Source organism: Barbatula barbatula, assembly GCF_947034865.1.
Source record: "Barbatula barbatula genome assembly, chromosome: 3".
Classification (NCBI taxonomy): Eukaryota; Metazoa; Chordata; class Actinopteri; order Cypriniformes; family Nemacheilidae; genus Barbatula; species Barbatula barbatula.
This window is the reverse complement of record NC_136764.1, coordinates 4,204,258-4,229,253: the sequence shown is the minus strand read 5'-3', so window position 1 is coordinate 4,229,253 and position 24,996 is coordinate 4,204,258. Positions and strand designations below refer to the sequence as shown.

The window sequence follows — 24,996 nt, the reverse complement described above, 5'->3', positions numbered from 1 at the left end:
ATTCAGTGATGCAGCAACTTTCCTGAAATAAAACTGTACATAATTGTTAACACATCTGACACAACTGGATCTGAGTGATAATAATCCAGAAGATTCAGGAGTGAAGCTGCTCTCTGATCTACTGAAGGATCCACACTGTCAACTACACAAACTACTGTGAGTTACTTATCAAATTATCATTTTGTTATAAACGATTTTGTTTAATTCAAGTGACTGTCGAGTATTTTTGCTTTTTCACTCTTGTTCTTGTGTAAATTTGATGTAGTCACTTTACTTGTATTATGTTTTCTCTTGGATAAACTCGTTCTTCTTCTATTAATCTCATGTGTAAATCCCTCTGGATAAAAACATTTCCCCAATTAATAAATGTAATTGTATTATACAGAAGGTTTCTCTACATTTACATGAAGTTAACATGACATACTGTTCTTGTGTTTCTGGACACACACATCATGTTTTACTGAAGTTCACTGTCGATCATAGAAGTTGTCAAGCTTTCATTGTAATGAGATCAACTTGATTTGATTATAAATTTATTACTAAAGTTTTAACACACTTTTGTTTTGTTATTTCTCTTTCAGTCTGAGTCGCTGTAAAATGACAGAGAAAAGTTGTTCATCACTGGCGTCAGTTCTCAGATCAAACTCCTCAAGTCTGACAGAACTGAACCTGAGTCGCAATAAACTGAAGGATTCAGGAGTGAAGCTGCTCTCTGATGGACTGAAGAATACAAACTGTAAACTGAAGACATTACAGTAAGAAAATCCTTAAAGCAATAAAGTTAAACATGTGCATGTATTATGTAAATGGAGGTCTTCATAAGTTTATCAGAATCATCTTTATATGTAAGAGACTCAACAGTGACTGTCAGTCAATGACTCTATTGATTCAGATTCATACAGAATTATCACCATACTGAGATCATTTTAATAACTAACTTGAATATATTAAACTATTCATGATATTATTATGATTTACAATCATTTAATATTACTTGTATCTTTTAAAAAGGGACATAAATTGATACATTGATGAATAATAATTAATTAATATATTAAATTAAGTATAATTAACTATAATAAATAATATATCCTCCTGATTATTGTCTAAATGTTATTGTCATTATTTCATTTATTTTCTTCTCTCTTCAGTCTTTTTAACTGCAGTATTGGATCTGAAGGTTGTGTTGCTCTGACTTCAGCTCTGAGATCAAACCCCTCACATCTGACACGACTGGATCTGAGAAATAATAATCCAGAAGATTCAGGAGTGAAGCTGCTCTCTGATCTACTGAAGGATCCTCACTGTCAACTACAGACACTATTGTGAGTTATTTATTATTTTTTAAATCATTATATTCCTATAAACTATTACCACACTATAAGGTTTGCTCAAACTAGCCACACAACTTTTATCACACTATAGTCGACCTCAAAAAATCTAATGTCGTTCAACCGCTAACACACTGTTAAAAAATTGCAGGTTGAGGAATTTCTAATATTTAACGCAACAAACTGTAGCACAAACTTAAGTTTACTCAACTTTGGGACGAGAGGTTTGCAAAACTCCATTCCCCTTCAGTCGGTCTCTCGACGTTGTGAGAGACTGACTGGGGTTTGATCTTGAGAACCTACCTTCTCCGAGATAATTAATTATAAAACGCCAATGGGCTTGGCGAATGGCACGCGCACGCCAGTCTCCGCCCCGTGCATACGGGTATAAAGGAAGATGGCGGCGGTCATTCACTTATCCTTTGTTCTTCGGAACCTGTGTGCTTTGTTATGCAACGCACCTTACTCGACTTCGAGAAACTTTTCCTGCTGGATTTACGACGCGGAGCAGCGGACTTCTCCTTTCGGGGGACTTCCCCTGGGCGTTTCGGCAGAAGGCTACAGACCCTTAGAGGTAAGTCCCTCCGGCTACGAATATGTCAAGTAGTTGTGTCCTCGGATGCTGCAGACTCATCCCGGAGTCTGACGGCCATGATACCTGCGTCACTTGCTTGGGGCTCAAGCATGCTGAGGCAGGTTTCACTGATTCGGCATGTCCCGCGTGTGCGGACATGGCAATCAGGGTGTTGCGGTCACGGTTGGCTACGTTCTTTTCGAGCGCTGCCACCACCCCGTCTGCTTCCCAGGCGTCTTCAGCCGCTGTTTCGGCACGGTTGATCGATTTGGCGAGCGGCGGGGATGATTCGGGGATTCCTATGGATGTCGCTCCGTCAAATACATGCTCGCGGACCATCCATACCCCGGCACTCTCACCTGGTTTGTCCCCTATGAGCGGCAGACAGCCGTCTCATAGTGGAAAGACTGCGTATAGGGATGATGACTCCATTTCTGTCGCTGCATCGGACAGCTGCCTGCTGGCATCTGATGCGGAAGACTCCTCTGATCTCCTGTCGTCAGGCAGTCGAGTGCCAGAGGAGACGGACGCGGAGATGTCGGCCATGCTCTCTCGGGCAGCCGCGTGCATCGGGTTGCAGTGTGTGGCTCCACCCTCCCCGAAACGCTCGCGGCTGGATACATGGTTTCTGGGGTCGGGGCGTGGTCAAAAGCCGCGCCCCGCCCCGGTGCCGTTCTTCCCGGAAGTGCATGAAGAGCTTTCCAAGTCCTGGCATGCGCCCTTTTCGGCGCGTATCAGGCAGGAGGGTTCGGCGGCTGTGGCTTCCCTGGATGGAGGAGCGGCTAGAGGCTACGTCGACGTTCCCCGGGTGGAGTGTGCGGTCGCGGGCCACTTGTGCCCGCAGACAGCTGCCACTTGGAGGGGTCGACCTAGACTCCCGTCCAGAGCATGTAAGCTCTCTTCGACACTCGTGTCGAAGGCTTACAGTGCTGCTGGACAAGCCGCTTCTGCTCTCCATGCTATGGCAATCCTCCAGGTCTTTCAGGCGAAAGTCCTGAAGGATTTGGATGGCGGGAAGCCCGACCCAACTCGCATGAGTGAGTTGCGCACTGCCACAGACCTCGCGCTACGGGCGACGAAGGCCACGGCGGGCGCCCTGGGTCGGTCGATGTCCACAATGGTGGTCCAGGAAAGGCATCTGTGGCTCAACCTTGCGCAGATGAGCGACGCCCAGAAGGTTCGCCTTCTAGACGAACCCATCTCGCAAGCCGGGCTGTTTGGTGATACCGTGGAGGACATAGCGCAGCAGTTCTCCGCGGTTCAGAAGCAGACCGAGGCGATCAAGCAGATCCTGCCGCGCCGCGACGTGGCCACCAGCAGGTCGTCATGTTCTCGGCCGCAGTCTGTTTCCCAACAGCCCCGCCCTTCCGCGGTGGCACCTCCGGTTCCAGGACCCTCCCATAGGACGACCCGCCAGAGACGTCGAGCCCCGCGGAAGAAGGCATCTGTCCCCCGTCAGCAGTCCACCAAGAGCTCTGCTAAGCGGCCCTGACAGGACGAACCTGGGGGAAGTTTCATTGGGTCCGATCCCGGCCTTTCCAACGCTGGATCGGGGAAGGACGCTGCCTGCCGCGTCTCCATCAAGTTACTTAAGCACCCACTTACTCACAAAGAGAGATATTTCCCCTGGGTTTTCCTCCACAGCACTCTCGTCCAGACGGTGTCTTGGATGGATTGGGCCGCCGACCGCAATCTCCCCCGGACGTTGCGTCAGGCCGCCTGAAGCAGGTAAACATACAGAGCCGTCATCCTCCCGGGGGGTCCCCCCTGTGCGAGGTGACCGCACTGTCAGCCACCGAACCAGCCTTCCCCGGCACGGTGAAGCAGATTGTCCCTCTGGTCCCGTTGTCGCGGTTCTTGGGTGCTTGGCAGCGCACCAGCCCGTCACACTGGATAGAGAGGACAGTCCGTCTCGGTTACTCGATCCAATTCGCCAGGCGCCCCCCCAAGTTTCGGGGCATTCTGTACACCTCGGTGCGAGGAGAGAATGCTTCCGTGCTTCTGGAGGAGGTCGCCGCCCTTCTGGCGAAGGGTGCGGTCGAACCCGTCCCTATAAACGAGATGTCGTCCGGGTTTTACAGCCCGTACTTCATCGTGCCCAAAAAGGGTGGGGGGCTGCGGCCCATTTTGGATCTGCGTCGCCTGAACAAGCACCTGCACAGGCTGCCGTTCAGAATGCTGACGCAGAGACGCATCCTGGGCTCGGTACGTCACCAGGATTGGTTCGTGGCAATCGACCTGAAGGACGCGTACTTTCACGTCTCTATTCTCCCCCGACACCGGCCGTTCCTACGGTTCGCGTTCGAGGGAAGGGTGTATCAGTACAGGGTCCTGCCATTCGCTCTGGCCCTGTCTCCACGGGTTTTTTCCAAACTAGTGGAGGCTGCCTTAGCTCCTGCCAGGGAGCAAGGCGTGCGAGTGCTAAACTATCTCGACGACTGGCTTATCTTGGCACACTCGCGAGATGTGTTGTGCACGCACAGGGACCTTGTGCTTCGGCACCTAGACCGTCTAGGCCTCCGGGTCAACCAGGAGAAGAGCAAGCTCTCCCCCGCACAGAGCACCTCTTACCTGGGGCTGGAACTAGACTCTGTCCGTATGACAGCACGTCTCACCAACGAGCGTGCACAGTCAGTGCTGCGCTGTCTGAGGTTGATCAGTCAGCATCCCTCGACGTCGCTGAAAAACTTTCAGAGGCTCCTGGGGCACATGGCGTCCTCGACGGGGGTAATCCCTCTCGGGTTGATGCACATGCGGCCGCTTCAGCACTGGCTACAGAGTCGGGTTCCCTGGATGGCGTGGCACGCCGGCACCAGGCGGATTACGGTAATGCTGCAGTGCCTTCGCACTCTCTTACCCTGGTCAGACTTGAGGTTTCGAGGCGTGTCGTAGTAACGACAGACACCTCCCTGCAAGGGTGGGGTGCGGTGTGCAACGGGCACACAGTATCGGGTTACTGGACGGGTCCCCGACTGCGGTGGCATATCAACTGCCTAGAGTTGCTAGCAGTCCATCTGGCACTGAGGAGGCTCCAGCCCCTAGTGCAGGACAAACACGTGCTAGTCCGGTCGGACAGCACGACTGCTGTGGCGTACATCAATCACCAGGGCGGCATACGCTCACGGCAGTTGTCGCAACTCGCCCGACGCCTCCTCCTTTGGAGTCAGCAGGTGACGAAGTCCCTGCGGGCCACGTTTCTCCCGGGCTACCTGAACCAGACAGCCGATGCGCTCTCTCGTCAAGGCACTCCCCGCGGAGAGTGGCGGCTCCATCCCCGCGCAGTCCAGCTCATATGTGAGCGGTTCGGTCAAGCACAGGTGGACCTGTTTGCCTGCCCGTACTCCACCCATTGCCCGCTCTGGTACTCCCTGACCGAGGGTCCCCTCGGCACGGATGCCCTAGCACACAGCTGGCCGCGGGACAAGCGGAAGTACGCCTTCCCCCCAGTGAGCCTCCTTGCACAGGTCCTGTGCAAGGTCAGGGAAGAGGGGCATCAGGTTCTGGTAGTGGCGCCATACTGGCCCAACCAGACCTGGCTCTCAGATCTGGTAGATCTGACGACGGCCCCCCCCTGGCCCATTCCCCTGTCGAATGACCTGTTGTCGCAGGGGAAGGGCACGGTTTGGCACCCCAACCCAGGCCTCTGGAAACTCCATGCCTGGCCCCTGGACGGGACGAGGAGACCCTAAGGGGCTTGTCGGTAGCGGTCCGGGAGACTGTTCTGCAGGCTAGAGCCCCTGCCACTAGGCGGTTGTACGCCTATAAGTGGCGCCTCTTTTCGTCCTGGTGTTCTCCCCGGGAGGAGAACCCACGGAATTGCCCGATCGGGTCGGTGCTGGCCTTTTTACAGCAGAGACTTGAGAGTAATCTCTCCCCTTCCACACTGAGAGTGTATGTTGCGACCATTGCCGCACATCACGATCTCGTGGAGGGTAAGTCTCTCGGTCAGCACGACCTGGTCACCAGGTTCCTCAAGGGCGCGAGAAGGGTGAATCCACCTCGACCGCGCTCTGTACCCTGTTGGGACCTTAATGTGGAGTTGCCAGTCTCCCTCATCTGTCGATGAAAGCTGCACTCCTGACGGCGCTCGCCTCTATCAAGAGGGTGGGGGACCTACAGGCTTTTTCCGTGTCCCAAGGGTGCCTAGAGTTCGGGCCCGGCGATTCTCACGTTGTCTTGAGACCCCGGCCCGGTTACGTGCCCAAGGTTCCCACCACTCCCTTCCGGGACCAGGTGGTGAACCTGCAGGCGCTTCCCGCAGGAGAGGAAGACCCAACCTCTAATGTGTTGTGTCCAGTACGCGCGCTGCGCCTAAATCTGGACCGCACACGGAGCCTAAGAAGCTCCGAGCAGCTCTTTGTCTGTTACGGAGGACAGCACCCGGGGGGGGCTGTCTCCAAAAAGAGATTGGCGCACTGGATTGTGGATGCCATCACGGTGGCATACCAGTCCCAAGATCGCCCGTGCCCGCTTGCAGTGAGGGCCCACTCCACTCGGAGTGTGGCCTCCTCGTGGGCACTGGCACAAGGCGCCTCTCTGGCAGACATCTGCAGTGCTGCGGGTTGGGCTACGCCCAGTACCTTCGCAAGGTTTTACAATCTTCGCGTGGAACCAGTAGCAGCCCATGTCCTCAACGCCCCCGGCGTGTAGGACGGACTCCTGTTCTGGGCGTACGCCTGCGAAAGCGCCTTCTCCCCTGGCCAGGTGAGACTAGTGCGTTATTTAGCCTCCCTACTTTCCCCTCTCGGGCGAAGTATAGGCATTCCATCCATCACTAAGCATTGCACTTGGTAACAGACTGAGCGGAGCCGTCTGTTAGAACCAGGTCCATTATAGGTAGAGTCTTCCCTGCTCAGGCAGACTCCTGTATTAGGACTAGTGCCCCATACGTAGTGACTCCCCTCTGGGTCGTCCCGTGTGTTGAATTCTCACTTAGGATTTCCCGATTGGTGAATCTGTGACCTCCCCGCCGGTTGTCTCCCACCTGGATTGTCCCCCTTTTCGGGCTAACACCTTTCCACATGATGTTCTCCCCGCCGGGGAGACCATGTTAGTATATCCACATGTAACCTCCCCTCCAGGTAGGATGTGGCCTCCCTAACACACTCTTCTAAGAGGAGAGCAGTGTTCCCCAGTGTTCGGCTCCGGACAGCTCCTCGCTACTAGAGGCGTACGCCACTGTCCGTGAGGCCGTCAGTAGAGGCTTCTCAGTATGACCAATACTATGTGGCTGGAAGATTACGTCTTGCGGTAGTACTCTTGTGACTCGCTAGCCCAGTCAGGGTTGCTCCGCTAGAGGTTGTGATATCACAAGTGTTTAAGATTGATCCCCAGTCAGTCTTTCACAACGTCGAGAGACCGACTGAAGGTGAACGTCTCGGTTACGTCTGTAACCTCGGTTCCTAGATGGAGGGAACGAGACGTTGTGACTTCATGCCACAACGCTGCACCGAATCACTGCAGTGAACGGGAGTGCCCTCTCAGGTTCCTCAGTACAAAGGGTGAGTGAATGACCGCCGCCATCTTCCTTTATACCCGTATGCACGGGGCGGAGACTGGCGTGCGTGTGCCATTCGCCAAGCCCATTGGCGTTTTATAATTAATTATCTCGGAGAAGGTAGGTTCTCAAGATCAAACCCCAGTCAGTCTCTCACAACGTCTCGTTCCCTCCATCAGGGAACCGAGGTTACAGACGTAACCGAGACGTTTTCTCAGTGAAGTCACACATGTAGTTCAACACACACAGAAAGTCATACAGGTTTGGAATGACACAACGTGTAAATGATTAAATAATTTTCTTTTTTGGGGACCAGTTGTTATAAACCTGAATACATTTCTTTGTTTTGCTGAACACAAACAAAAACGAGAGTTTGTAACTCAGCCGTTGTGGGTCACTATTGACTCCCATAGTAGTCTTTTCATTTTTGGGTGAACTGTTCCTTTAAGTATCCAGTCAACAAAATAATCTTTATTAGACACATTTTAGGACTAGTTTTATTTAGTATAAACAAAAAAATATCTATTTGTTGCGAGACATTTTCAAGTCGATTTATTGACAGTGGACAAGTGACAGAAATGTTTTGTACTCACACTTGTGTTAATGTTGGTGTGGTTGCACTTCTTGTATTGTGTTCTCTCTCAGATTAATTTAATATGATTTGTAAGTATAAAGTCATCGTGACATGATGTTGATAATGACTGAGATGAGTGAATATTAATATCATATCTGATGTTTCTCCTCAATGTTTTACAGTATTGAGCCTCGACTGAAACAATCACATGAAGAGTGAAAGGATTCCCTTCATTCAGTAAAGATCATCTGAGCCTTTTTCTCTCTGAAGACTGTGACATCACCGGTGACGGCCGTGAAGCGCTAAAAAGTGTCTTATGTATCATTATTTCCATTAGTATAACATTCTGATCTCATAATCTGAATCATCCTGTATCTCTGAGCTCCTGAAGTCTGGCGTGTGTGGGGTCACAATACATTATTATATTAATTTAATTTAATTTAATAAAGAATGAACTTAAAATAAAATACTTATAATAAAATAATAGTTTCAGGCATCAGACAAATTGATTCTTAAATGATCGTTGACATAAAACAATATAATGTCTTTTTCCACACGTGAGGGAGTGTAAGTGATGATGAATATTGATGTGTTTCACACCTGGAGAGATAAACACCAAACACCTATAATGGACATCAAGGTGAAATATTCTGAAGCAACTAGAACAAAGAATGTGATCAAACTTCATATGTTTTATTGGTTCAGTCTATGATGAACATGAGCAGTTGCACATCATATGTCTGTCATGTCTTCTGTCTTTAACATGAACTGATTTAATAATCTCAGAGATTCAGTGACGCAGCAGCAGTTTGAAAGAGTGTTCAGCACTAAAGTGGGCTCTTGATTCATTTAAATATCTCTTTGGACGATACTTTATGGTTGAAACTGATCACAGAGCACTTCTGTGGATTGACAAAATGAAGGATGTCATCAAAATGAAAAGAATGCTCGTGTAACTCATTGGAGTTTGGCTTTGCTGCCCTTTTATTTCACAGCGAGACATCGGCGAGGGTCAAAAAACATGACCGCTGATTTTCTCTCTCTCTTACCATGCGAGAGTTTGGGGAAGATGTGAAGATTTCACAGAACTTTCAGTAATTTGTTGGTTAAGTTTATATTTAGTTTACATGTTTGTGTGGTTAATTTATTGTAAATGTTTTCTCTTCTTTTTCTAGTCTAAGGTGCACATACGACACCAGTCATTTTCATCTCTTTACTTTATTTAGAAGTTGTATTCATTCTCAAACCTTTGTCTTTGGGTTCATGGCTGCAGCATGGGTCTTGGGGGTCTAAGAGGGTCTGCGGCCTTTCTGTTTATCTGATGATTATGGGTAATGTAGGCTTGGTTCATTTATTATTTGTGTACAGGGGTTATTCTTATGTTTTATGTAATTGTTTTATTCTTGTTCTTGGTTTGGGTATTGGTTTTACTTATTGTGAGGTAAAATAATTTACTTTGATGTAAAATAATTTACTTTGATGTAAAATCATATACTTTGATGTAAAATCATATACTTTGAAGAAAAATCATTTACAAAATAATAATTTACTTTAAAAATAATTTACTTTGATGCAAAATAATTTACTTTGATGCAAAATAATTTACTTTGATGCAAAATAATTTACTTTGACGTAAAATCATGTACTAAGTAAAACTTTTTTTTTGTTTGTTAATTATGGTTTAGTTGTTCATGTATATGAATTTCAGATGTCACCCATGTATTTAAATTGGTTTGATCCTCTGGGTAGAAAAGGCTGTCTCTCTGTCTCTGTGTTTTGGGGAGTTCTGGGGCCGTCCGTGAGGATGTTCAGCTATGATAAATAACTTATGTCAAACTTATAATAAAGAAGTTCTTGTATACAAGCAATGTCTCCTGCGTTTCTGGTCATGTCCGCACATTACGGTGGGGAAAACTGCACATAATTGTTAGCATATAATGTGCAAAGGATTGATTGATGATATAAATAAATATGAATACCCACATATAAGAAAAACACTTTTGGTGGTGTGGAATGATCTCCACTGTGTGCAGTCGCTCTTCATAGTGAAATCGTTTATCACCAGAGTCGAGATGTTTTAATAAAATAAAAACAAACTTTTAGTCTTGTATTGAATCATCTGAAGGTCCGCCGCACAAGTGCAGAATAACATCACCCAAACGTGCAGTAATATCAACATATTTCACGAGGAATCTCGCTGTTTTGTTGCGCCTTTGTTTGGGGCGCATGTGCACGTGGCTCTTCAGATCATTACCTGTGCAAGAGTGAGATCACATTAGAGATCATGAGCTGAGAGGAGAACATGTGTTTCGTCTTTACTTTCATGCATATGACATCTTTACACAATATTTCTTTAGGACATTAATCAGTTCTTCCAACTTTCTGTTTCATGGTGAGTATGGTGAAAGCACATGGACAAGTTATTGATACTAACAGAGTCATGAACGGTTCTTGTTGTCAACTGCTGCTGTATTTCAGGGAGAGTAAATGTGTGTTTAAAAGAGAAAGAGACACATGTTAACTTCTCTGTTTGAAGAACACACAGCAATGATTTGTTTCTGCAAGACTTCTGAAGTGTGAACTTTATATTCTGTCATCTGAGAGTTTAAAGGAATCATGAGATTAAATGTTACTTGAAGAAACTGAATGTCTGATTTGCTCAGAAACTGTATTGAATAGCACAGTGCTGGTAAAGCATGTGTGCAGTAAACATTGTGTCAGATAGACAGGTCATAAATAAGGGATAATCCACGGCTAGCCGGGCACTAAAGGACTGTAATGCTTCACCTCAGGTGCATTAAGATCACGAACACCAAGTTCATAACAAGTTAAAGCTTTTATTGATGTTTTCCCGGTGGGCGGCTTTTAAATGTGGGCCGGAAAACAAACGGACGGAAGTCCAGGGCTGCAGCTTTAAGTCCAAGTCCAGACTTGTGAGGAAACATCAAGGGTGTTGATTTGGGTTTAGGGACTATAGGGACGTGTTTCTATTCAGGGAACACTAAATGACCCCTACTCAATTTAAACTATATCTATTGTATAACCAGTGACGTCCGTCTTGTGTTTTGTACTTATAACTTATTTTATTCAACATTTATTTATTCAATAATCATTTAATCGAAATAAAAAATATTTTACAACCGCTTTATGGAAAAATAGCACAGTTTGTGGTACACACATAGTTTAGTTTCGTTCTCTGCAATGAGTCCCGCCTCCGTAGTTTATGTCGCTTATTGGATTGGCTTTGAGTTACGCCTCTCTAACCCAAGTCGCTTTATGATTGGTTTTGCTAACGTGACGTAGGCTGCAGCTGGTTCGGTTCGGTTCGGTTTTAAGTGCTTAGTTCGCCAAAGCTCTGTCAACAAGACACGATAAGCATGATTATGCAGGTTACCGGGGAAGAAAACATTTTAAGGGTTTAGAGTTGATTGACCAAAATACAGGACAAGTTTCATCCCATATTGATTCAGGAACAACGTTTCTCCCATTGCATGACAATCCCTTATAAACCGCATGAGTCCTAAACTTAAAGTGTGTCTGTAGGCCTACTTATATGCATCTATGAGGATATAGCTAAATATAGTTGAATATCATGACAATCGACTGTTTCATATGCCTTTATTATTACAATAATGATCCAAATTATGTTTCTGTCTAACTGTTACAGCTGTGTGAGGCTTATGTTTTAGGCTATATAAAATTAACCTTATATATATAAAACAAACCAAAGAAAGCAACTTAAAACTTGCTTTTGTTTATGGCATTTGTAACGACTATAGTAAGCTATAGATATCTATGGCATAAATGTGTTGGAATAGGGAATGCATTATTTTGTCAGGTCATGTGACAGAAGCAGGCCTGTCATGTTGTGGAGGTGACAGGGTCCCAGGTGAGGTCAAACAATGTCATTTATGTGTTGTGCATTATATTAAAGTTGCACTGTTTTAGAGATCTATGAAACACTCAGTCATACATTTGTTTGAACAATGTGGCATAAATACTTATTATGTTATAAAAAGGTAGCTGGTTGTATTTTTTTGTGTATTTCTACAGAAACTGATCCTGCTGTAGACACTTATAGACCGTTTAACAATGAGAGTGACAGCAATGAAAGATAGTGTAGAAAGCAATTTCATATTAAAAATATTATAAGCATTGTTCAATGATTATATTGTTTGAGTAAATCAAGTAAACGGCCCTAAACTTTAGTGACAATGCGGCTCTGAAGACCAATTTGATGTCCCCACCAATGTCAAAACAATAAGATCATAATTTCCATCCCAAATATTGAAGTAAATGTCCGTGTACCGCCAGACATTGAGCAGCACATAAATGTCTCTTATTCACACTCTTGTTATTTATTAATCAATTACTGTTTTACATAAATGATTTAATAAAACAGTGATGAAATATTTATTTTAGAGTCTTAGACCTTTCCATTGATATATAATATTTGTCACAATAAGAAAATAATTCACATGCATAATATTGAGCCTCGTGTTAAAGACAACCTTTAGTTTCATGTGTTCAGATTGTCATGTGTATGTGCGCCACCTTGTGGCCATTTTCAGTATTGAAGTTTGCTCAGTGTTGAGATTTAGATCTCATTCATCTCACAGCAGTATTTTGTCTATGGACTAAACTAATGGACTAGTTTCGGTTCACAACGCGAACAAACTTTGCTTGGAGAAATAAAAACCTGTAAGTTTATTTACTATCTGTAAGCGTTCATATGATGTGTTAATATAATATTGATTCTTTAATAAATATAAAATCATTTTAACACCTAAATAAAACGTGTCACAAAAGTTACCTTTTGGTCTAATTCAGTGTTTATTGTTAACACACATGATATTTAAGTTTTACACTATTATAAAAAACATCAAGCACTTTATTATTTTTTTTAAGTTTTAAAAACATTTAATTTTAGTTGCATATTTTTTAATATAGGTTGTGGTTTCACGTTGTAAATTTTGTTTGTGTTTTCTGGGTCCAGATCAAGTTAGTCCTCAACTCTGCACCGCGCACCTGCGACACTATACGGAAGTTGCGTCATCAGTGACGTAGCACTTGAGGATTCGGTACAATACAGATGAAACAACAAAGACACAATGACTTTTATAAACACTTGAGACCTTTTAAAAATCTAAAAATGTTATAACTTATTTTTACATTTATTCATTTGGCAGACGCTTTTATCCAAAGCGACTTACAAGTAGTTATTTACAGTGTGACATTACTGCAGAGCAATCAGGGGTAAGGTGTCTTGCTCAAGTGCACTTCAGTCATGACCTGCTGACACTGAGATTCAAACCTTCTGATCACAAGCCCAACGCTCTAACCACTAGGCCACAGCTGACATTTTAAACATTTTACCTTCACAATATAATACACTATAGATTACTTGTTACTGTCATTTAAAACTCATTAGTTATATTACAATATTACCGTCTTTGACTTGTAATGCGTTACACTTACTCTTACTTTTATTAAAATAATCACAAAAGTATGACGACCCTTCTGAAAGAAAACCACAACAGAAATGATACTGGTATCCATTAAACTCCACTGGAACCCTTAGGTTATATTAGTAGCTTTTGTAGTCTGTTTTGGACATTATCTGAGTTTGATTTAATGGTCTCATCAACAGAACCCAACACAGACCAGAAGCTGGTCATTTAATCACAGATGACCACCTGATCAAACACAGAAAGTCTCTTTCCTTTTTCAACCACAAGAAAAACAGTTAAAAAGAATAGCATCCACGTGAGCGCTTGAAATAGAAGAGACAGTCTTTTCCACGAAAACACACAGTGACACAGATTCACTCAAAACAAAACTGTTACCAGTTCAGAAAGTATGAAGAAGGTTTATTCAAAAAGACAGAAAACACTGCTAATGTCCAAAAATGAATTATAGAAGAAATATAGAAGCCAAGAACAATTATTCCCTGAAGGCAAAGGCTGAAGTGCTCAAAATAGGAAGAAAAATACTGTCAATGAAGAATTTCAAAGAATTCGCAATGCCGTTTGCATCCACACAGCGGCGCTAATGTGTCAGAAATGGAAAGCGATGAAGTCTTTCTCTTCCCCTTCTCTCCGTATCTTTCCTCCTGAGTGTCTCTAGCTCCTCCCCTCTTCCACGCATGTAAATAAAAGCATGCAGATGTAAAACCTTTTTGTTTTTATTGTTTGACTGTGTTAAGAATCACCATAAAAACATACAGAAGAGAAATGTGTGAACTTTTTGAGCGTGCAGCAGCACCACATAATCCATACTGAAGAGAAACCTTGAAAGTGTTGATATTGGGAAGAGTTTCACTCTCAGCCGGATTCCTGGAGACAAGACAAAGAACTTTAAATCAAAATAGGAAACTTTTAAATGTAAAAATCATGTTTGTTCATAAACTTGCAACTTGAACATGAACATGTTGAATTATGCTGAATATACATGTGCTACCGATGTTTTTATGTTAATCCAACTGATTTTTTCCAGTGTATTTCCATGAGAACACATTTTATTAATATTATAAGATTTTTTGTGCCCATTTTGGGTATTTAAACTTAGTAATGTTTTTTTATATATAAAGTATATTATAGCCACATTTTGCGTAAAATTCACTTTAAACATGTACATTGCTCAGTTTAACTCATGGTGATGACATTAAAAAGCCTTTTGGTTAGTAGAACATTGCTATGACATTATTATAAAGGTACAAAGGAGCATAAAGTCATTTATATTAGGTTGAATGGAATCTAATTTAAAGCTTTAAGGTCAAAGCATTCAGAAAGAAGTTAAATGTTAGGATGCAATGGACATTAATGTTCAATAGTAAGTACATTAAGTAATATGCTATTCTATATGATGAGATACAGTAAAGACATTAAGTTACAGTGTGTTAGATTATTCTATATTGGGTATACGTGAGAAACACATTGTTCACAATCCGCCATAAAACCAAAAGGAGAATCTCCTGCGTTCACCCGGGACAAGAAATCTATAAAAACAAGCTGTTAGTAAATCTTGACAACATAAATGGAGAAGACAGGAAGACATTTATATACAATTCTAAAGAAACTAGGATTAGAAAAGAATAAGACCGGAAGTGACTTTAAAAGAAGAGAAGAAGTAATAACAAGACTAATAAGATTAGGACATTCGTCTTTAAATGGACATTTACATAAAATCAGGAAACATTCAGAAGAATGATAATAAGTTATATAAAAGAAAATGTGTTATTTTATATTTGTATTTATATTTATATTTTAATTTCATGAAAATCATTCAACCACACAAACACTTTTATTTAGTATTTTAATTAGAAACATCCTAAAAATACATCTCTGTCAAACTGGTATTTTACTATATAAACTTACCAGGGAATGTGTTTGAAAAACAAAGTAGTTTAAGTGCAATGATTGAAACTATAGAGCCCTCCATGACACGAGTTATGTCCATCTTCCATTCTTCCAACGATTGTTTATGGGAGTGTCGATGAATCGAGTATTCAGATAACAAGTTATTTTTCTTGATTAAAAAGCAATACTAAATATATAAGAGAAAATAAGAGAGGTCTCTTAAAATGAACAACTAATTTGTTTCCTTTTAATCAAAAATCTAAACCTTTTACGACCATGTCTAGTAAAAATTCCCTCACAAATTCTCTTCCATATTTCGCCGAACACTGAGGTCCAGTGATAATATTAGTCCCGTGCGAATCGGCATCTCTGTGATTTGGCGGCTCATTCATCATTTTTCAAGGTTTTATCCGCCGTTTGTGAATAATGGAGCTGTTTTTAAATGTTATGATATTATTTCGAGTGTTGGCTCATATCCATACCTGACAACACCGGGAGTCTCACGTTTTGTTGTTTCTCATGGAAACTCATGGAACTTTTGAGACAGTTGATCACGGTGATCTTTTCGATCATATATCGTTATACATCAGGCTATACGTAAAGCCTTGCCATCCGTGAAATAGGTCTGTACATTTGAGTATACTCTTCACTTATCCCATACAAATGCGCCACATGAACTACAGATGTGTGGAGGTCATTTCTAAATCAAATGAGGTCCCCAGATAAAACTAATGCGCATGAACAGACTAAAATGCATGTGACGGTGAATGTGTGAGACTTGAGAGCCCTGCAACATGTACAGAGTTTAACGGGCTGTGTGTGAGTAATAATGGTTCATGTGGAAACGCAGTGCTCCGTCTGTACTGTAGTTCAATGGATTAAAGCTCCAGGGAAAAACATTACTACCATGATTTTTTTGTATTCAAGTTACTCGAGGAATCGTTTCAGCTCTAGTCGCAAGTAAATGTGCTTAAATTCAATAGCAGCAGAACTAAAATAATGCTGATTGGATCCGCTGCATCACATACAAAAGAGGATCAATGTTTCAAGATTCAAGATTGTATTTGTCACATACACAGTTATATAAAGAATATACAACCAGCAGTGAAATGTAGGTCATGTCAGCTCCAAAGACTCCAAAGACTATTTAAAAATACAAACACTAAAGAAACATATACGTAAATAATATAAAGATAAAGGTATTTATTGTCTTTGATAGAAGTAAACTGAAAATATTTACTTGAGCAGGAATGTGCAAGAGAACGTGCAAACAGATTACTTTTCTTTGTATTAGGGATAGAGGATCACATTTAGTGTCTCAAAGACCTTCATGACTGTTGACATGAGGGCAACTGGGCGATGGTCATTCAGGCAAGAGGGTTTATTGTTCTAACGGCAGCTTTCCGGACGTTCACGTGCTTTAGTGCCCTCTGAACCTTGGCCTCCCACATAGTGATTACCTGATTATCGCTGCTTTGTCTGAAACTTTCTGACGTGCTTTCGCACTGCTGTGGTTTCATTCAAAGCGGGCGTAGAAAGAGTTGAACTCTTCAGCCAGCGACGGATCTGCTCTCACCTCTTACACCCGTAACTGCACCACAGACAACATTAAAGTCACACCTGTTCCCATGTATGACTACTTCTTCATCACTTTCAACATGCTCCTCCCTACATGCACCACACCAACACCAACACCTGTTTATTTTAGACAGAAACTTCGCTCTCTCTCCCCTAGCACCCTCTCTGCTAAAGTGTCATCCTCTCTTCCCTCCAACTTTGTATCTCTAGATGCTGCCACTGCCCCCGACACCTTATGTTCCACACTTACATCCTGTCTAGATAATCTCTGTCCGCTTTCATCCAGACCAGCTCGTGCCACCCCCTCCTGCACTTGGCTGTCTGACATCCTCCGTGAACAACAGAGTACACTCAGGGCTGCAGAAAGGAAATGGCACAAGACCAAGAATCCTGCTGACCTAAGGGACTACCAATCACTACTCTCCTCTTTTTCTGCTAGTGTTACCACAGCGAAAACATATTTTGATACCACAAAGGTGAGCAATGCACCTAACACTCCGCAGCTTTTCAAGACCTTCAACTCTTTTTTTTGCCCCCCTTCTCCCCCGCCCACCACCTCTTTGACTGCAGAGGACTTAGCGGTATTTTTCACTGAGAAAACATCAGCCATCAGCAAACAATTCTCAGCAACTCAGACCTCGGTACACACTACCCTCACTTCAAACATCGAACTTTCCTATTTCGCCCCACTCAGACTTATCATTCACTCACAAAACTACATCTCCCATAACTCACTTCCCGGACTCATCATGACTGATTACATTCATCTGTGTCTCATCACCCTGTTAGTCTCACTCAATATAAACCACTTCCACACACCCATTCAGTGCAAAGTCTTGTTTAGTTATTACTGCATTTCTGAGCGTTTCCCTGGTTCCTTGTCTTTTGTCATGAACTACTCTGAGACATGATCCCTACTCCTATAATCCAAATACCAGGCAAGGGTCATACACAGGCAGTCCAAACAAACAAAGAAAACAAACAAAACAGGCAGGGACCAGAGGCAAAAGAGTAATCAGGGAACAAGGCAAGAAATCCAAAAAAAGACAAGGAACCAAACGGTCAGAAATGGGAAACAGTCTACTCTATTCATTGCCAGACAATTTTTTGAAAAAAAAATTGCCCTTAGCCTAAGGGAAGATGTACTTGCAGCACGTGGGTACTTTTGTTTTTCTGTGCTGGCATGTCGCATGTCCCTTGACTACAAACATCCACTTCACAGCGACCTCCATGAAAAGTGTCTGTAGCGGCTATCCTACGTTGTTAAAAGGCCGCTGAGAGGCTGAAGCCGAACTCCATGCATTTGCGACGCATATAATAAGGTATCAGTGAGGCAAACATCTGTTAATAGTCCCATTTTATTGCACAGACAGATATTTCTTCGAGTTTGAAAGTTGTAAATATGTGAATATGGTCAACAAATAATACATCGTCCTGACTCACCCCCTCTCGCTACCAAACTAGGTGAACAGGTGACTAATATTCCTATTCCCAGGTGATCCCGTGACCCTCCACCATGATCACATGACATTTAACTCTTTCATGTCCCTTTCATTCCAGCCCCTAATTATTATCAAGTAATAATTACAACTCCATAATTTAGACATGAAAACAATCAATAATGCATTTACATCATATAATGTCCATTTCTTTTTTCAAAAGAGGAAAAAAAATCCTGCAAAAAGTCAGGCAGAAAAATTGTTCATGTTTTTGAAGTGTTGTCAAAGTTCCAAAAAATTTCAAGCAACAAAATTATCCATCTTCTGCTTCTTGTAAAAGACAGACCTTAGTTATTGGCCTTTCCAGACAGCTGGTTTTAGTTTTAACTTGCACATGACGCACGAATCCTCTTCTATCTGGAAATGTTTGCATTATGCGTCCAATAAGCCATGAGTTTCGAGGTGCTGTATTGTCCACTATAAGCACTATGTCTCCTGGTTTAAAGTTGCGTTTGACTCTTGACCACTTCTGACGTTCTTGAAGTTGTGGTAAGTACTCCAGAACCCATCTCTTCCAGAACAAATCTGACATGTACTGGACCTGTCTCCAACATTTACGAGCATAAACATCTTCCCTTTTGAATTCGCCCGGTGGTAACGATGGTAATGTTCTCAAAATCAACAGGAGATTTGGTGTTAATGCTTCCAGATCATTTGGATCAGTGGATGCTTTGGTGATTGGACGACCATTGATAATAGATTCAACTTCGCAAAAAAACGTTTGCAAACTCTCTTCGTACAAGTTTTGCAACTTTAAAATGGAATTCAAAACTTTCCGTACAGATCGAATTAACCTTTCCCAGGTCCCTCCATAATGTGATGCAGTCGGGGGATTAAATGACCATTTAATACCTTTCTGAAGGAGGACATCATTAATTTTACCCTGATTCCATTCCTGTATAGCAACTCTTAGTTCCCGCTCTGCTCCAACAAAGTTCCTTCCATTGTCCGATCTGAGTTCTTTGACTTGACCACGTCTTGCAATGAAACGTCGAAGTGCATTTATGAATGAATCTGTGTTCAAGGATGGTGCCACTTCTATATGTATTGCCCTTATGGCTAAACAGTTAAAAATTACTCCATATCTTTTCACCACAGTTCTTCTGCTTTTTACCTCGAAAGGTCCAAAATAATCCACCCCAACACGGGTAAATGGTGGCTCATTCGGAGTGACTCTGTCTGATGGTAAATCAGCCATCTGTTGGCATCCTGGAAGTGAATTCAGTCTTCGACATATAACACATTTGGAAAGTACACTTCTTATTGCTGTACTTGCACCTGTAATCCAATATTTTTGTCGTAATTTAGACAACATATGATTACGACCACAGTGTCCTACTTCTTCATGTATGTGTCTCAGGAGAATATCAGAGATGTGAGAATTCTTTGCTAGAATGACTGGATGCTTGGATTCTTCAGGCATTGATGCCCTACTTAATCTGCCACCAACCCTCAAAACATCATTAAACGTAGGACAAAGTCCATAAATGTGACTACCCTTCTTGACACTTTCCCCTCTTTTTAGACAAACAAGTTCATCAGGAAACATCTTTTCTTGTGAAAGTCTAATAATTTCCAACTCTGCCGTCTCTAGTTCTTCTGGTGAGAGATGAGATTTTTTGAGTTGACCTTTGAAAATCTCCATTTCCTTTTCCAAATTTCCCTGTTGTCCAGCAGAATGAGCTGAAGCAAGTCTCAGTTGTTTCCTCTTCTGACTAAGAGATAAGAGCAGTTTCTTAAATCTCAAAATCCAAGCCATTGCCCTTTTCAAACAAAACCAAGAAGAGAAGTGATTAAAGAAAGGTGCAAGCTCGTCATCCTCTTCATGAAGCTGCACAGAGTTAATCTCAATACCTTTCTTGACCTTAAGGTCATCCACTTCAAGCTTTTCAAGGTCATTCAGGTTGGCAGGCCATTCACTTTCAGGATGAAGAAGAAAGGCAGGACCTGATGTCCATGTCCTGTTTTTGAGAAAGACTTTGGCAGTCGATCCTCTAGAAGCAACATCAGCTGGATTGCTTGCTGTATCTACGTATCTCCATTGTGAAACTTGTGAAGCCTTGAGAATTTCTGTCACCCGATTGGCTACAAAGATTTTGAATCGTGAAGTCTCGTTTTTGATGTATTTGAGAACAGAAGCACTGTCTGTCCAAAAAACAGAATCCTGAAGCTGCAGATGTAATTCCTTCTTCCATATAACATCCATACGACTTGCCATTGTAGCAGCAATGAGCTCCATACATGGGATGGTAACACACTTCATTGGGGCTACACTTGACTTTCCCATGATAAAAGCACAATGTACTAGAGAATGCATATTGCGTGTTAGCAAGTATGTCACAGTTCCATAGCCATCCTTACTCGCATCTGAAAAATGATGCAACTGTGCAGAGGTGATGTCACCAAAATTTGGAGGTTTTAAACATCTTATAAGCTCAAAGCTTTCCAGATGATGAAGTTCTTGAAGCCAGCCTTTCCATTTTTGAACAACTATTTCTGGCAAAACATCATCCCATCCCAAGTTTCCTTTGCAGAGGTCTTGCAATATTTTCTTAGCAGACAATAGTACAGGGCTCACAATTCCCAAAGGATCATACACAGAGCTAATCATGGACAGTATTCCTCTTCGAGTCATAGGTCTATCTTTGATTACAATCTTGAACTTGAATGTGTCAGACTGAACGCACCACTGCATCCCCAACACTCTCTCGACTAATGGAGATTCCCGATCAATATTCAAGTCTTTTGCTGTTTTTGCTCTTTGATCCTCAGGTATTACTGCCATGACTTCACATCTGTTGCTCATCCATTTTGTTAGCCTGAATCCACCTTTGGCACATATGGATACAAGTTCCTGGCACAATGTCTTTGCTTGTTCAACAGTAGCAACTGAAACAAGGCAATCATCAACATAAAAAGAATGTAGAATTGTATCCACTGTTTCGTTGACTCGAAATCTGCCATAATCACCACAGGTTCTTTTCTAAATCTCGTCACCACTCCAATGAGTGAGCTGGTGAGATCTGGTCCTTGCAAGAGTTGAGCATTAAGTGATGTTCCCTGAAAACTCGCTCCACAATCAAACACCACACGGATTTTCTTCTTTGTGGGATGGTAGACACCATGATGCGGGATATACCAAATTTGTTCATCACTACGCATCAAATCCTTTGCAGGTACTTGCTCTGCATAACCTTTGGAAACCATATCCTTCAAAAAATCTTTATAGTCAGTAAGAAAGACTTCAAAAGGATTCAGTCTCTTCTTTAGATGTAAAGCACGTTGTTCCACAATTCTCAGATTATTTGGCATATGAATTTTCTTCCTCAAAGGTAAGCCGATCTCATAATGCCCATCAACCAGCTTAGCAGAGTTTGTCACCATTTCCATAAATTTCTGATCTTCTCTTGAATAGCTAGTTTGTTCATCTTGGCTACATTCAGGGAAGTCCATTTTAAACTGCTGTTGCCACATGTCTTCTAGATTCAGAACTGAAATTCTATTGACCGTGACCTCTGTTTCAGCACAATCCTTTACATTATTAGTATCTCCAGATAGTGGTCCATTAACAGTCCATCCTAACATTGTTTTGATTGCATAGGGTCCATCATTCACACTGCGGATGACTTCCAATGGTTCCAAAGCTTTAGGAACATTGGTTCCAATCAGCAGCTCCATCCCTGCCTCAATCTCAGGTGAATGAACACGGTTTAAATGGGGCCATCTTTGCAGGTCACTTTCTTTAGGTATATTCCTCTTGTGAACAGGCATACTTTCTTGGGTGAAAACTCGAGGCAATTCACAAAAGTCATTCTCATTCAATCCTGCTACCTCCACTTCAGACAGAGCATAGCTACTAGTCACCTTTACTTGTCCCATAGTTCTTAAAAGTATCCGCACTTTGGTTCCTGTGAGGTTAAGTTTTCTCTCAGTACAAAACACAGCTGTGCTCCCTTGATCTAAGAAGGCGTAAGTAGTAACAATTGTACTGCCTTTCTTGGCTTTGATCTGTACAGGCACAATTGGGAGTTCACAATCATAGTCACCAGCCCCAGGAAGACCACTGGAAATCAAAACATCATTCACTGCCATCTTCGGTTTCTTCTCAGTTGTATCAAAAGTCTTTTCCTTTGGAAAGATATGTAGCAAAGTGGGATGTTTAAGACCACAAACATCACAACAAAGACATTTTCTGCATTCTTTACTTATGTGCCCAATGCTCAAACAGCCAAAACAAACTCTATTTGACTTTAAGAAGCTAAACTTCTCATTGTGGGATCTTTTTTCCAACTGAGGACACATACCCAATGTGTGTGCACCTTCACAGAAGAGACATTCTTTCTTATCAGGACCAACCTCTACCTTTCCCGTCTTTTCAGATTCACTTCCTTTCTTGCAGCAATCACAGTGGTAGCAAAGCTGGTTCGTTTTATTCCAGGACGAGAAAGAAATTTACTTCTTTTCACATCTTTATTCACCACTACAGGATCATCCTGTATATTTCCAAACACTGGGTCCATTACCACTTTGACTTGACACTCTATAAAGTTAACAATATCAATGAAGGAAACTCGTCGGTTGCGTCTTTCTTGTATTTCACAAGCCATTGTTCTCCATTTATCCCGAAGTCTGTAAGGGAGTTTCTTTATAATACTCATCATATTGGCTGGCATATCCAACTCACGCATATATTGTACCTCCTCCATGACATTACCACAGCCTCTAAGGAAAAGACTGTATTCCTGTAAAGCTTTAACATCTTCAGCTTTAATCTGAGGCCATGACAGAGCTTTATTCATATAAGCAGATGCAATTTTCTGTTCATTTCCAAAATGTTCATGCAACAGATCTTTGGCTCTTACATATCCCCTTTGTGGGTCAATATGCTGACAACTTTGTACTAAATCCCTTGGTGGACCAACAGTATATTGTTCAAGGTAATACAGGCAATCACTGTAATTATCAGTCTTACTCTCAACACTGTTCACGAAAGCTCTCATGAATGCATTATACTAAAAAGGGTCACCATCAAACACTTTCAGATCTCTTTTGAGCAAGGATGACAAACATTGCTGTTTTAACAAAAGCGTTGTTATTTCGTTTTGCTTTCTCATTACACCATAAATGTTGCTCTGCACTTCGTCTTCAACATGCGGACGCAATGCATTTCCTTGTGTCCCTTGCCCCACTGTTTGGTGTCCAGAAGGATGATGCATCCCTATTGGAGGCTGTAAGGGTACTCTGGGTTGTACAACTCCTCCATTAGGCCTTACTCCGGATCCTAATTGGTCATGCACTGATCCATTCACATTTACTGACATTGGAGGAACAAATGATTTAGCACTGGCATTAAGACTGTGTGTTTTCCTTCGCTCTGATTCCAAATTGGAACGTTTTCCTCCTGAATGTCCAGATTTATCGCTTGACACACTCTGAGATTTTAAAACATTCAGTTTGGCCATTTGAACTTCAATTTCTCCTTGCAGATTAAGTTGTTCCTTTGTTTCTTAGCTGGTCCTCTTGATCCTCCAGTTCATGTTTATCCTTCAACAATTTTTGTCGTGCCTTCAATGCAGCCAACTCCGCTTCTGCTTTGAGACGTACAGAAGAAGTAGATGATACACCAGTTCTTCTTTCACTAATTGAGCTCTGATTTTTAGATGATCTGCTCCCCACATTTGAGACACTATCATTAGGTTTAATGTCATCTTGTAATTTATCTGATGTAACAATAGATGAAGCTTGGACTGTAGCTTGAGGAATAGTAAACTCTTCCTGTGTTGCACCAGTTTCAGACTGAACAGGAATAACATTCTCCTCTGGTATCTTCAACCACTTTTGAACTGCATCCATAAATGTATCAGTATATTTCATAATGTTCAAAAACCATTCATTTTGCTTTTCCTGCTCATCTTTAGGAAGTAAGGGAATCACCATATCATGCAGCTTATTGGCATTTTCACAAAATTCAACAAGAGTTTCAAACAGCATTTGCACCTGAGAGGCATTTTCCTTTCTTGTCATCAAATTCTTTATCTTTGGAATCAACCCTTTAATTTTGTTCACCTTTGTTTTTCGTTGCTTTTGCAAACTTTCAATGTGGTTTGCCAAGACTTTTACAGTGAGTTTGGGTACTCCTTTTTCACCCTCCATGACGTCATCAGCACTCGCTTCACTCATGTTTATGTGCTTTCCAACGCATCAACAACAATCACGATTTACTTCAAACTTCTCAAAGCATCACAACGAAACGTAGACAAACACCATCAACTTCCAAAAAACATTCCGACGTTATATTCCATAACAAACAAATTGAAAACAACCTATTTCAAACACCAGGGGCCTGTACCATGAAGCTGGTTTAGGTGGCTAGCCAGCTATGTTTCGGTTTAGTTTGTGCCAACCCTGGGTTTTAGGTACCATGAAAGTAGCTCGGCTTTAATCTGTGTTCGTCGCCATGGTATCTTACGCTGCACGGCTAACCTGCTCCGGGGCAGATTATGTTCTGGATTCAAGATCTCAGACTGAAGTTTGACCAATCAGCTGTGAGCAAAGAAACATATAGGTGACGTAACTGACTCACAG

At 42.5% G+C, this 24,996-nt stretch overlaps 3 protein-coding genes across 3 annotated transcripts in view; all 3 read left to right on the top strand.

Annotated features, from left to right (window-relative positions):
• The window catches only part of LOC306891788 (uncharacterized protein), a 213,279-nt gene that overhangs the window by 66,354 nt on the left and 121,929 nt on the right, over positions 1–24,996 (top strand). The gene's annotated exons all lie outside the window — the stretch shown is intronic.
• LOC306891751 (NLR family CARD domain-containing protein 3-like) overlaps positions 1–24,996 on the top strand; it is a 52,655-nt gene that overhangs the window by 11,133 nt on the left and 16,526 nt on the right. The window lies entirely within an intron of this gene.
• LOC306891806 (ribonuclease inhibitor-like) lies at positions 16–8,306 on the top strand. The gene is made up of 4 exons (XM_079452355.1): positions 16–156; positions 582–755; positions 1,152–1,325; positions 8,159–8,306. Exons 2-4 carry the CDS (start codon positions 598–600, stop codon positions 8,193–8,195), a joined length of 369 nt encoding a protein of 122 aa, XP_079308481.1. The 5' UTR covers positions 16–156; positions 582–597; the 3' UTR covers positions 8,196–8,306.